Genomic DNA, 12,969 nt, shown 5'->3' with positions numbered 1-12,969 from the left:
CTCACACCTACAAAGTGTCAATTTTAACATGCTGTAATAAATTATCTATATGATGTTTTGAGCTAAAACTTTGCATAAGTACTCTGGGGAAACCAGAATAATGTGAATTTCAGTACAAATTATTTTCTGTTCTGTTGGTGAGCTGGACCAGATAGTAAGGAAAAAAGGCAAGAAGTATCCGGCACACATGGGAACGCTTAAAAAGCATCCCAGAATGCACATCATGTATTTCACTGGCGGAATGATTAGAGATACTCAAAAAAGCTTAACAGTATCCACTATATAGCATTTGCTAAAAAAAAATTGCTTTTGTTGATGTTTTGGTAATTACATTTCCATACTTCCATTTGTGTCATGATGTCCACATTTTTGACTGATGTTGTACTGTACATTTCATCTGTCACTGTATCTTTCATGACCTTACATTGCTCCCTTCTCATATCATCAGCATCTAACCGTGGTGCTCAGGAGGTCACCATCACCGCATCTGAGAGCCAGTACTGTTTCGATGGGCTGACACCAGACGCCTTGTACAATGCCACGGTCTACACCCAAACCCCCAACCAGGAGGGACCCGGGGTCAGCGTGAAGGAACGCACATGTGAGTCGATGACATCTTCAAATGAGTTGAAGGATGCAGTTCTGTTCACAGCATACTGATAATGTCTGGTTATTTCTCCCTGTAGTGGTAAAGCCAACCGTAGCCCCAACAACACCCCCACCACCTCCACCACCTCCAACCATCCCTGGTGCACTCGATGGTAAGAATCTACAACACCATCATTTCAGTGTTATTGCATTTTGTTTAGTGCTGAAATATTTATAAAAAGTGCAATAAGAAGAAATTTGCCTCTATCTTTAAAAATGTGATGCATTAAATGCATTCAATCCCTCTTTTAAACTATTAATGCTGATATCTCAGTTCAGCAATCCAATGAGTTTTTTCTTTTTGGTCATTAGTGACATCTTATTGACATCTTCAAAGGTCAATGAATGATGTTTAGGGCTTTTGTAGGATACACTGATGTCTCTAAAATTGTCCAGAAGCTACCTAAATGTTTTTTCTTCAGTCACTTGAGGCCTCAATTTCTCAAAGATTCTTTGCTTCGAAATTTTGCTTCCTCCCTGCAATATAATCCTATGAAAACAGATAAGACGTCTCCTTTCTTTCTAATTACATTTTAAAAAAGCTTTAAAATGTTTTTCTTTGGCTGAAATTAGGTATGACGATTATGCCTGTATAACTCATTACACTAATTTGTACATCACAGTGTGCAGAGGAGCCAAAGCTGACCTGGTGTTCCTGATCGACGGCTCGTGGAGCATCGGAGACGAGAGCTTCGCTAAAGTCCGTCAGTTCGTCTTCAGCATGATCGGAGCGTTTGATGTCATCAGTAGGGATGGCATGCAGGTAACGGATCCGCTAGCTGTCGGTGATTGACAGCGAATGTGTCGTACTGTGACTCACCCGGTCCTTTCTTTCGTTTTGTGAAACAGGTGTCTTTCGTACAATACAGCGATGATGCCAAAACCGAGTTCAAGCTAAACACCTACCACAACAAGGGAAAGGTCCTGTCTGCTCTGCAGATGGTCAGCTACAGAGGAGGAAACACCAAAACAGGTTTGAATAATCAGGGTTGATTATTAGCATAAATGCTTGTTTTTAAATATCAGTGTTTGCAACTGACTTTTTTGAGCTCTGCACAAAAATCTGCAAAGATTCATCACGTGAATTGTTTTCCATTATTATGTCCAATGGCATTGTGCCATGTCTATCTCTTACATTGCCAGTAGCTGCATTTCCAATACCCTTCAAATTGACATTGCGACTGGAAAATGCACCCAATGGAAGCTCGTCAATTTTGCAAAAACTCTCATATATTGCAAAATAGGTTTTACGCATGCATGAGGTGGTTTCTCAGGCAATTCGGAAGAGGTGTATTTAGTAAAACATCAATAATAATAAAATCAATGTCTGCTCCCAAGTATAACAGACTTTCCTTGCCAATAATGTCCGAATAACACTTTTGCATATCTTTTGATTTAAAGGCACACTGCAGAACTTTTTGGCAACTAGCTGCATGTATTTTTCACATCTAGCGCACTGTCGCAAAGGAAAAGACAACTCTTTAGGTCACAAAGTCCGCGGTGTGCCTTCCAGCATGTCATATGAAGATAATTTAATGGGTTTTATTTTTTATAAACGCCGAAAGATCGCGTAGCTAACGTTTATAAGCCAGTTGTAACGTGGTCGCTTGGTTAAAGTTTATATAAAAAAATATTGCCTTAAAGGGGAATCAAACCTGGGTCACCCTTGTCGTAAGTCCGTGACACTAACACAGCGCCACAAAGTCACATGATATAAGTCATTCTCTACACTCCCCAAGTAGCCTTCAGCAAAATTCACGTAAAAAAATAGTGTTCAGATGCTAGACAGGACTTACAGTATATATGCAAGCAATATAACATTACTTACTTATCCAAAAGCATGACGGCCAACTTAAGTCAGCATTGGTCAGGACCCCTCCTCCTCCTTTAGTTTACGCCAGCGAGCGAATGCTGGCCCAATATTGATCCTCGTCCTTCTTTTTATTCTGTCACCCTCCCCTTTTCTCTTTCTGGTCTCCTCTGACAAAACCCCGGGTTTCTTTTTCTTAGTTGCTGCTTCGGCCATGACAAAAACATCAGGAAAATAAATAGTTGCGCTCTCACGTCCGAATTTGAGGAAGTGTGCCGTAAAGCAGACCAATGTAGTTGTTCTTTTTGTGCTCGGGTTACTACCCGAAACCCTAAGTTTAAACGTACAAGTAAAAGCGATACAGACCCCGTCAGGGTATGGTTGACATGTCATTCAACCGATTTTAAGTCGATGTACCTTCACAGGGGGCTTGAAATATATTATGAAGGATATACGTTGCCTCGATCTCCTAAGTAAAAGGGGCTTTCCTTGGCATTAATGTTTGGAGAATACACTTACGTCTCCTTCGGTTAAAAATAATGCCTACTGGGGTGGATGTGATATTAGTAAACCTACCAACATCAGTCGACGTGATGTTTGGAATGACTACATTTCAGTCGCATATCATCAGTTAATGGAAACGCCGTCATTTCGCAATAGTTTTTTGTCAACATTTAGAAAATAACGCTAAAGTTTTGCGCAAGTCTGTAATGGAAACGCAGCTACTGACACTTTGTTAAACAGCTTATATTATACATTAACACCTGTAGGTCAGCCATTCATTGTGAATGTGGTAACTGTGCGCTGCTGTCTCTTTGGATGAATGGGGGATAAAGCATGCACACTTTTGACATTGTTGATGATGTTTTAGGTGCTGCGCTGAAGCATGTTGGAGAAAAGGTGTTTACCACAGACAGCGGTATGAGGAGGAACGTTCCAAAGGTCCTGGTTGCGGTTACAGATGGACGATCTCAGGATGACGTGAAGAAGCCTGCTATTAAGCTCCAGCATGCAGGTAACCCAGAAGACATCAGAGGAATGGTGAAGTTTTTATAAAGTAAAATATTTTTGCAATCTAGCTTTTTGGAATATTGTCATGAAAAAATGGTCTCAGTGCTCATTCTCCAAAACATATTTTCTGTTTCTTTTGATTTTGACCCGGCCATGCTTTTCACAGGCTTTGAAAGATTCATCCATCTTAGGCGAACTATTTACTGTAAATAGCGGGCAATCTTTCAACTGCAAATTACAGTAGATAAATTACCGTGCTCTTTAAAGCCTTTGTGTTCTCGCTTTCACAGGCTACAGTGTGTTTGTGGTGGGCGTCGCTGATGTGGACATGGCAGAACTGAGGAATATTGGAAGCAAGCCCAGCGAGAGACACGTCTTTGTTGTGGATGACTTTGACGCATTCGCTAAGATCCAAGACAACCTCATTACGTTCATCTGTGAAACGGCAACATCCAGTACGAACCCATTCTTTAAATCTGCAGTCTCAGCTTTTTTCTAACTTACTTAAAATACGGGGGGAAAAACGTGTGCTCTTGTTTTACAGCGTGTCCTTTGATTTACCTTGATGGATTCACATCACCAGGTCAGAACTTGATTCTGTATATATTAAAGCTTGTCATATCCCCCAATGCTGTTGCTGTACATGACTTGATGAATTATGTTTCGATGAAAATGAACAGGCTTCAGGATGTTGGAAGCGTTTAACATCACCGACAGGACTTTTGCTGGCATGAACGGTGTCTCCATGGAACCTGGGTCCTTCAACAGTTACATTGCATACAGACTCCATAAGGATGCATTCATTTCTCAGCCCACAAAGTAGGTCGCAGTATTGCACGTGTTCTCCCCCCAGACTTTAATGATACCCGAGCGATGTAATTATCTTAATGATTTTCAGAAAGCTTGTGCAACAAAGATCTTGTTTGTGTGGCTTGACTGTCACATATTTCAAATATTTCCATTGTGAAATAATAAAAAATTCAGGGAGAAGACTGGGATGTAGCAACCATTTGTGATTGGCATTTAAAACTGTGCCAAGAGAGGCTAATAAATATCATGCTATACTATATCGAAACTATGTCTATATCTTAATACTCCTCCATTAGAAAGTTTACTTCAAATTGAGAAAATTATAGGGTTGTGTCTATGGCCAAGCATCCTCGATTAATGTGCTCATAATGATTTTTATTTATGTGCGGGTAAGCAGTTGTACAAATGGAAACATTTCGAGAACCAGAAGAGGGAAAATACTTTCAATATGTTGCAATGTTTCAAGGCTGTGAATGGGTTTAGTTTTTGTCACAGCTCTTTTTTTTAGTTCGTCTGGTGTGACAGTCCAAAAATGTGTATGTATATTTAATCATATGTAGTTTTATTTCCATCAAACTTACCCAGAGGAAATCTCATGCAACCCGTTAGAAACATCATAAAGAGTCATAAAGTTTTAGGACCATTTTTCTCATTACCGAAGTGTGAACAAAGTTTGGTTTCTCTTGAAAGGGAAATTCATCCAGATGGTCTTCCTCCATCCTACACCCTCATCCTCCTCTTCCGCCTCCTTCCGGATACGGGCAAGGATGCCTTCGACATATGGCAGATAGCCGATAAGAATAACAATCCAGAAGTGGGACTCACTGTTGACCGTAAGGACCTTCTGTTGTCAGCATTGTTGCTGTAATGCATTTCGAAACACAAACGCTCTTAATGAATCCCACAAGTCAGGGCTGTTTTATGTTTTGCGGTGCTCTAGACTGATCGATGTGTGGTTTCTTTCTAGCCTCCAGCAGGACTATCTCTTTCTACAACAAGGACACCAGAGGTGAAATCCAGAAAGTCTCCTTTGATAACGACCACGTAAAGAAAATCTTCCACGGCAGTTTTCACAAGGTAGGGAGATTTTGCTTACTGTACATTGGATGGCTACCAAGCCATTTCAAGGTTTAGTAAACATATACAATTTATAATACAGAGTCAATCATGCCCACGTTTGAAAGCTCGCTAACAGCGACTCACATTAAATTCTAAAATTGCATTCTGCAAAAAATTATTTTCAAGAAAAAAATCTTATAATTTTTTTTCTTGTTTTCAGTAAAAATATCAGAAAATTCTTAAATGAAAATGCTTTTTCTTTATGAGCAAAACAACCCAAGAAAATAAGTCTAGTTTTAGACCAAAATATCAAATTTAAGTGATTTTGTGCATAAAACAGGCAAAACAATCTGCCACGGGGTAAGCAAAAAAATCTTGAACATTTTTCTTCAACACTGAATTCAAGAAAAATTCAAGAAAAATTTGCTTACCCTATTGGCAGATTTTTTTGCTAGTTTTAAGATATTTTTACTGAAAACAAGACTTTTTTTGATTATTTTTGTCTTGTTTTCAGTAAAAATATCTAAAAATTCTTAAATTAAGATGCTTTTTCTTGATGAGCAAAACGACCCAAGAAAATAAGTCTAGTTTTTAGACCAAAAATATCAAATTTAAGTGATTTTGTGCATAAAACAAGCAAAAAAATCTGCCAATGGGGTAAGAAAATTTTTCTTGAATTTCTCTTGAATTTTAGAGGTTTTTTGCTTACCCCATTGGCAGATTTTTTTTTGCTTATTTTATGCACAGAATCACTTAAATTTTATATGTTTGGTCTAAAAACTAGACTTATTTTCTTGGGTCGTTTTGCTCAGAAAAAGCATCTTAATTTGTAGATATTTTTACTGAAAACAAGACAAAAATACTAAGAATTTTTTTCTTAAATCATTTTTTGCAGTGTGCACAGATAGCTTTCTTCCTGTGCCAGGGTGAACTATAAAGGCCTGAACTGGATTTAAATCCCATCTGTTGCTTAAATGAGATGGTTGATGTCCATCATTGTCTTGTGTATATGAATGGTTTTATGGATTTGAACTCTGTGTCTCCTACTACTCTCTACTGCTAGTTACAGCACATTTAGAAAGTTGCGGGATTTCTCTGGGTGAATACGAGTCCCCGTAAAGTAGTAAAAAATGCAAGGAAGAGATGGATTGTAAAATTTCTCGGCCAATAGATTCAGAACATGTTTCCAAGTTCAGTTACAGTTTTGCTCCATGGAGCTTAATGAAAGATTTGTTGCTGTTGACTTTACCTTTTGATTTAAATTGAGATATTTTAATGGTCCATATGGTGCACGCATAGCCTATAGACCCACCAGCCGTTCTTCATAGTAAGATTAGATTGAGAGTGGCTGTACACTGTGCATGACAATAGTAGACCCAGAAGCATCAATCAGTACAACAGTATTTCATATGTTTCCAAAGAAAATGTTCATGGTGTTTTTTTTACTGTATATAAAAACTTTTGCACATGTATATGTTTATTCAACCCTAAAGCAAACACTGCGTCTGGTTTTCAAGTGAATATAAGAAAGGTCTGACACTCAGGAAACTATAATGGATCTGCTGTAGTTAGTGCATGCTGTGATAAATGATGTCATGTTATCTAAAGAGTTTGTGGTCCAGGGTTTGAGCAGAAAACCATTGGTTTGGCTATGTGGTGTACCTTACTGTACTATACAAGATGATCTGCAATCAATGGCATTAAATGCACAACATGAGCTTTGGGTTAAAGGTGGTGTTTAGCTGACCAGCTCGGTCAAAAGATTGCAGACTGGGTACAAGGAGAGGAAACTTTTGGTTTTAGAAAACCTATAATGTGTAAAGTTGAAAACGCTCTTTCAGGCCCAATGAGTAGAGGAGCTCAGATTTTCCTTTCATCACAGGACACAAGAATAATTTCATGTTTAAAGAGAGATTTGCTTTAGAAAATGTTTCAAGAAAGCAGGAAGGCTCTTTTTATGTTTTACATTAATTTAAGGGCTTAATGTTGAGCTTTAATGTTGCTCAAATTTGATCTCCGGATGAATAGATGCTCTTCAGCAGTTGGCTTTCTCAGGCATCATTTGTGGCTGGATTTATTTGGTTGTGTACAGATTTGTGATCCATATTGCCATGCGACTGAAACACATGAACCACAATTGTGCTATTACCAATTGACCCAATTTTATTTGTTTATCAACTGTGCCAATATACTGTTTTACAAGAGCGCCAAGAGAGCCATAAGAAATCAAAACAGCGTCTTTGGTCAACCGCACATTATCATGCAAAACAGTGGCCTTTTCTTTATTTCTTTCCTTTTATATCCAATCACACTGATTATAAATTTAATAACTAAAATAAATCCACGAATAAATGATATCCTAATTAGATTTGAAGGTCAGGCCTAAAGCCACAAGACTCGTACCCTCCTCAATAGATTCCAATTAGATCAGAGCGGCTCTGTGCCAAACTGACTAGCAAGAATCTTTTTTAAGGCGTCATAGGCGAGCTGCCAAGCAAAGGCTTTTCCAAACAGTTCACAGCAAATTATACATCATTGCGATAGGCTCATTGACAAAAAAGTTTTGATAAAAATGTTTCCAGCTTAAAAATGAGCAAAATCTCATGAGCTGCTACTTTCTAATGCAGAACCCTCGTAAGTGAATACTTTGACACGCTCCAGCATCTTGTTGAAAATGCATTTCAGCCTGACATCGACAGCTCAAATTCCTAGAAGTAAGGTAGAGAAAATGGAAGTGTTCTGTCAAACATGCAACTATAAAATGGAGGCAGATAGATACAGTGAAAGCCTGACAGTTGTGGGAGGACTAAAGAACAGCCCCAAAATGAAACCACATGGTGGGCGTAGACAGACACCCTAGGTAGCCAGAATGGGAGGATTCGGGCAAGAGTAAAGACACATGGCACAGTTAAATGAGACGCGAGCAATGTTCCTTGGCACGTTTTGTTTCAACTCACCTTTACCTCTGGAAAAGCACTTCTCAGCATTTAGTTACTGCAATAATATCTAGCCTATTGTATTCTTAATTTCCCATGAGCTATTGAACAAGCGATTTGGAAAAAACCTCCAAAACTTTCCATGAGAGTAGCTACATCCAAACTTTAGAGTCGACTACTTCTGGCCAGCCAAATGCAGGATGTGGTTGCCAAAGATGGTGTTGACGGTATTGTGGCGAGAAATATAACCTTGCTTTGGGACTGCTGATCTACGGAAGATGTGAGAGCTCATCAGACTCTTTGACTGAGAAAAGCCAGACAGAGGATCATTAGACGGTCAGCCGCAGAATGACATCATAGTGAGATGCGGTGACGCTACATCTAAAGAAAATGTATGCCCCAAAAAAGGATGGAAAAAGCATCTTCATGTAAAGTCTCGTTATGTATTCAAAGCGAAAATTACAGTCGGTCAACCATTTAATATCACCATTAAGGGCGATTCTGCTGACACAGAGATTATTCGAGTTCTGCTTTGCTTTTCTGTACATGATGAACTAATTAAACTCATCATCTGTTATTGGAAACATTGATAGCATCATTTTAATCACAGTTTATAAAACATTAGAGGGCATACGGTTCATGTCCAGAGGCATCATGGGCGGATGGTTTTGGAAAGCAGTTTCACTTTTTTGTTCTGCAAATCCCTTTCATTGAGATTTGTGAACCAAGCCGAGATGTTCAGATGAATGAGTTTACTGATGCGTTACTGAGGTATTTTAACTAACGCTTGCACATTTATTTTCAAGCTTCACATCTCCATTTCACCGAAAAATGTCAAACTGAACATCGACTGTCTGGAAGTGGCGGAGAAACCGATCAATGCCGCCAACAACGTCTCCACAGATGGCTTTGAAGTTCTTGGCAAAGTGGCAAAGTCTGGTGGTGCAAAGAAAGAGTCGGCCACAGTGAGTATAAATTCATTGTGACAAAAGATTTAAACTATTAATACCATAAACCTACGTACCATTGTACGCTTACATTTAATTAAAGTCCATTCACATCCAAAGCGACTGTACTGTCTGTTCTGTCTGTGTTTCTTTTCAAGCTGCAGTCGGGCGCATGTGGGCATGTCATTTTTAGTATTTTTTTGTAATTCTGAGTCCCGTCGTTCAATAGAAGCCATCTGTAACATCCGTTTGCCTTCTCTTGTGTCTCCCCCCTCAGTTCCAGCTCCAGATGTTTGATATTGTCTGCAGTTTGGGCTGGACAAGTCGAGACAAATGTTGTGATATTCCAGCAATGGTAAGGCAGGATTGTGTATGGGAGGGGGGTTTGTGTCCTCCCTGGACTATTAGTAAAAATGTTTGTAATGAATAGCAATAGTGATGAACACCCGGCCGATTAAAATGTTTGTAATTACAAGAGGTCAGTGTTATTTCTCCAAACACAGCTGTCATAATGTTGGACAAATCCCAACAGTTGAGTTTCACTTTGACTTGTTTGCCCTTCCTCTCAGTGTATCTTCAGACGGTCTCTCTGGAGCAATATGTCATCACGTCGCTTTAAAAGCACAACAAGAGCCAATAGTTCAACATCAAGCCTCATTACATGCGTAACAGTGTGATCGGCGTGGAGAGTAATTAACGTCTGCTTAAAGTTAAAAAATGAAAAACATATGGCTTTATTTATTTAGATAACACAAACATCCAGGTTTGAGAATACATTTATGCATTTGTCAGACACAACATTTGGTGCACTTCATCAGAGTCCCCTGAATCAAACCTATGACTTTGTGTTGCAAACTCTATTTACATTATATAGCCTCAATTATGTATAAACGTAAACTTCCCATTTGTGCTTGTTGAGCATTTCATTGGCATTAATATATAGCTGGATCTATGCCACCTCCCATGTCTGAACAATGGCTGCAGGGAGTTGCTGTCATTCAGTGAACTCATGCACCGACTTTCAGTGATGGTGGTCTGGCCTGCGGTCAGTGTTCCCATTCATTCCAGTTCAGATCTGGGCTTTGTGCAGGCCAGTCGTTTTGTTTCACACCAAACCCAGTAACTCTTTATAGACTTTGCTTTGTTCACCGGGGCATGCTGGAACAGAAAAGGCCCTCCCCAAACGGATCCCAAAGTGCTCTAGAATGGCATTGCATGCCACAGAATTTTAAGGGCTTATCCAAACTTGTTATTTTAAAGAGAGTGTCCACATGCCTTTGGTCATGTAATATAAAGAAGGACAGGTAGTGCAATATAGGCATCCCTCTTATGATGTCTTTATTCTCTTTGTATACATATGAAAATAATTTAACAGTAACAGTTTTTTTCTCATTTATTTTCTAGCGAGATGAAGCCAAATGTCCTGCTCTTCCTCACTCCTGCACATGTGCTCAAGACAGCATCGGCCCTCAGGGTCCAGCGGGTCCTCAGGTAAGACCGTCACAGTCCAGTGACATTTCCTCCGACCGTGAGGTCACCACCCTTGCGTTGCCGATCTTGAAATCACAGAAGCCCAGAGTTCACGGATAGGTTTTTTCCCCAAAGCCACAGCGCTGTATTTGCAGTCCTGTTCTTTACATCAAATAGAGGAATATGATGATGGGGTCTCTTTTCATATACGCTGCTCTGCATGAATTGAACATCTGGGATCGCCTATAGAGCGCAGCGTGAGCTAATGACCGCTAACTTGCTCATGGGCTGAGGAGGGGATGTGCTAAAGGTCAGAAAGCAGAAGTGAAGTCCGTTGGGTAGCATTGAAAGATCTTACTCTCTGCAACCGTCATGACAGTTTGCTTATGAAATATTAAATCTTCTTAAATGTCTAAGCATGCTCTTTTTGTAATTTTTAGGGCAGCCCTGGTACAAGAGGTTCACGAGGTGAGAGAGGAGAGCCAGGTTCATCGGTAAGCTACAGTAGGCCTCTTTCATGTATAGTTACTAATAACATTGCATCAGGTTTAATTTAAACACTGTACTTTATAATAATACTGTAATTACATGCAGCATGATTAAAATATACTGTAAGTATTTTAAAACATGTATGTACACAATACTTTATTGATCAAAGCATCGTATAATTGCTTTATAAACAGCTATAGACTGGTTTACCAGTTAAATGAAAGCAGCATCCTAGGATTGAAGTTTTGCATTGTTTTCAATGCTTGACTTCTGCCCAATATTTAAAGGGATTAACCAACTAAAGGCACAAAAATTATCTGCAACTTAAACCAAACTTAATGTGATAATGTTAGTAAACATTCACCCTACATGCTTGTAAGATTTTAAAAGAGCATCTGCACTTGAGCTCTGGAGAAAAGTTTTGCATGTAAATCTAATAATGGATTCTAACTTATTGTGTTTATCTTTCCAGGGTCCAATGGGACCACGTGGGGAACAGGGTCCACCAGGCTCAATGGGACCACCAGGTCCACAGGGCCCCAATGGATTGTCTATTCCCGGTGAACCAGTAAGTAATGAACAAAATGTGCAGTAATGGGTAACAGGGTTGTAGATTTAGCCTAAATTGAGCTTGCGCTCACAGGGGGCTTGTTAGTTTAGGACCAAACCATTTTGGTCAAACAACTAATAAACGGACATTTCTCTAAGAAAGTAAAATTGTTGTTTATTAATTGGTAATAGATATGAATGGGTGCATTTTAATGACTATTGTCAACATTAGTATTTGACAAAATTGGAAAAAATGACTACAAGTTTCAATTTATATTTGTTAAAATTTTGTGACCCTATCTGTGCAATCCAGGTTAAAGTCTCATCATCTAATGATGAGATGAGGAGTATCAACGTTTGATTCCAGTCATTGAGTTCAATCTTTAACGTGATCTTACTCAATCGATATTAAAGAAATCAAGGTTATATTTTCACAGAATGGTGTTTAGATGTAGGATGGTTTTATAGAAAACAGTAAATCACAAAAAATGACTTAAGTTGGGTTTTCGCATGCAAGGCCGGGTCACTTGTGAGAATCATAAAGTAATAATTTAAATCTACTCAATAAATATTATTAAGGGGGTAATTTATGATAGATAAACTATTATCTAAAATTTGTACGCTAACAATTAGTTCCCACATTCATGACAAGTATCTCTTACACAGGCCGTAAAATATAGCCGAGGGAGGTTGGAGTTACGAACCTGTCTGCCTACAGTGTTGAGTGGTTCTGATTTATGACTAAATGTTTCAAAGTCATGAATATAACAGAGCCGGCATGAACTCGCCCCCTCTCCCTGTCATCCGTGTAGAGATGAGAATGTTCATGTCACTGAAGAATGAGTGGGGCCGCTTTTTAACAGTAGGGTAAAAGAGCTTTTAATTTCTTTCATTTCCAGGGACGGCCTGGACCTAAGGGAGACCCTGGTGACGCAGGTCTACCTGGACAGAGAGTAAGTGCATTTTTGTTTGGATTTTATAAGCAGCTTAAAATAAACCGAAGTCGTGATGGATCCTGAAAGCTAGTGTTTGTCAGATACATGGTTTTCTGTTTTCATTACGTTTTGGCTAAATAAAAAGTTCTTCATTCACAAGACCAGAGCAGCTTTCCATACAGAATGATTCCTTGATCATCCTAAATTCATTTTTGACTTTTTAAAACAAACAAAAAACATGAAGTATAAATGTCAGGATGAAGGTAAATCACCGGCCACATTACTGGATGTTTATTTGTTATGTG

At 39.0% G+C, this 12,969-nt stretch overlaps 1 protein-coding gene across 4 annotated transcripts in view; it reads left to right on the top strand.

Annotated features, from left to right (window-relative positions):
* The window catches only part of col12a1a (collagen, type XII, alpha 1a), a 67,327-nt gene that overhangs the window by 43,950 nt on the left and 10,408 nt on the right, over positions 1-12,969 (top strand). For all 4 annotated transcript variants that reach the window (XM_065267323.2, XM_065267321.2, XM_065267324.2 and 1 more), the window contains 16 exons: positions 449-601; positions 687-761; positions 1,272-1,411; positions 1,498-1,621; positions 3,330-3,473; positions 3,760-3,924; positions 4,014-4,052; positions 4,150-4,288; positions 4,970-5,112; positions 5,247-5,356; positions 9,081-9,239; positions 9,499-9,576; positions 10,626-10,712; positions 11,132-11,185; positions 11,653-11,748; positions 12,629-12,682. In XM_065267323.2, coding sequence (XP_065123395.1) covers positions 449-601; positions 687-761; positions 1,272-1,411; positions 1,498-1,621; positions 3,330-3,473; positions 3,760-3,924; positions 4,014-4,052; positions 4,150-4,288; positions 4,970-5,112; positions 5,247-5,356; positions 9,081-9,239; positions 9,499-9,576; positions 10,626-10,712; positions 11,132-11,185; positions 11,653-11,748; positions 12,629-12,682 — 1,760 coding nt within the window. The remainder of the gene's footprint in view (positions 1-448; positions 602-686; positions 762-1,271; positions 1,412-1,497; positions 1,622-3,329; positions 3,474-3,759; positions 3,925-4,013; positions 4,053-4,149; positions 4,289-4,969; positions 5,113-5,246; positions 5,357-9,080; positions 9,240-9,498; positions 9,577-10,625; positions 10,713-11,131; positions 11,186-11,652; positions 11,749-12,628; positions 12,683-12,969) is intronic.

This window comes from Paramisgurnus dabryanus, chromosome 17 (assembly GCF_030506205.2).
Source record: "Paramisgurnus dabryanus chromosome 17, PD_genome_1.1, whole genome shotgun sequence".
Classification (NCBI taxonomy): domain Eukaryota; kingdom Metazoa; phylum Chordata; class Actinopteri; order Cypriniformes; family Cobitidae; genus Paramisgurnus; species Paramisgurnus dabryanus.
Note: the sequence above shows the minus strand (reverse complement) of the source record. Positions and strands in the feature narration are given on the sequence as shown.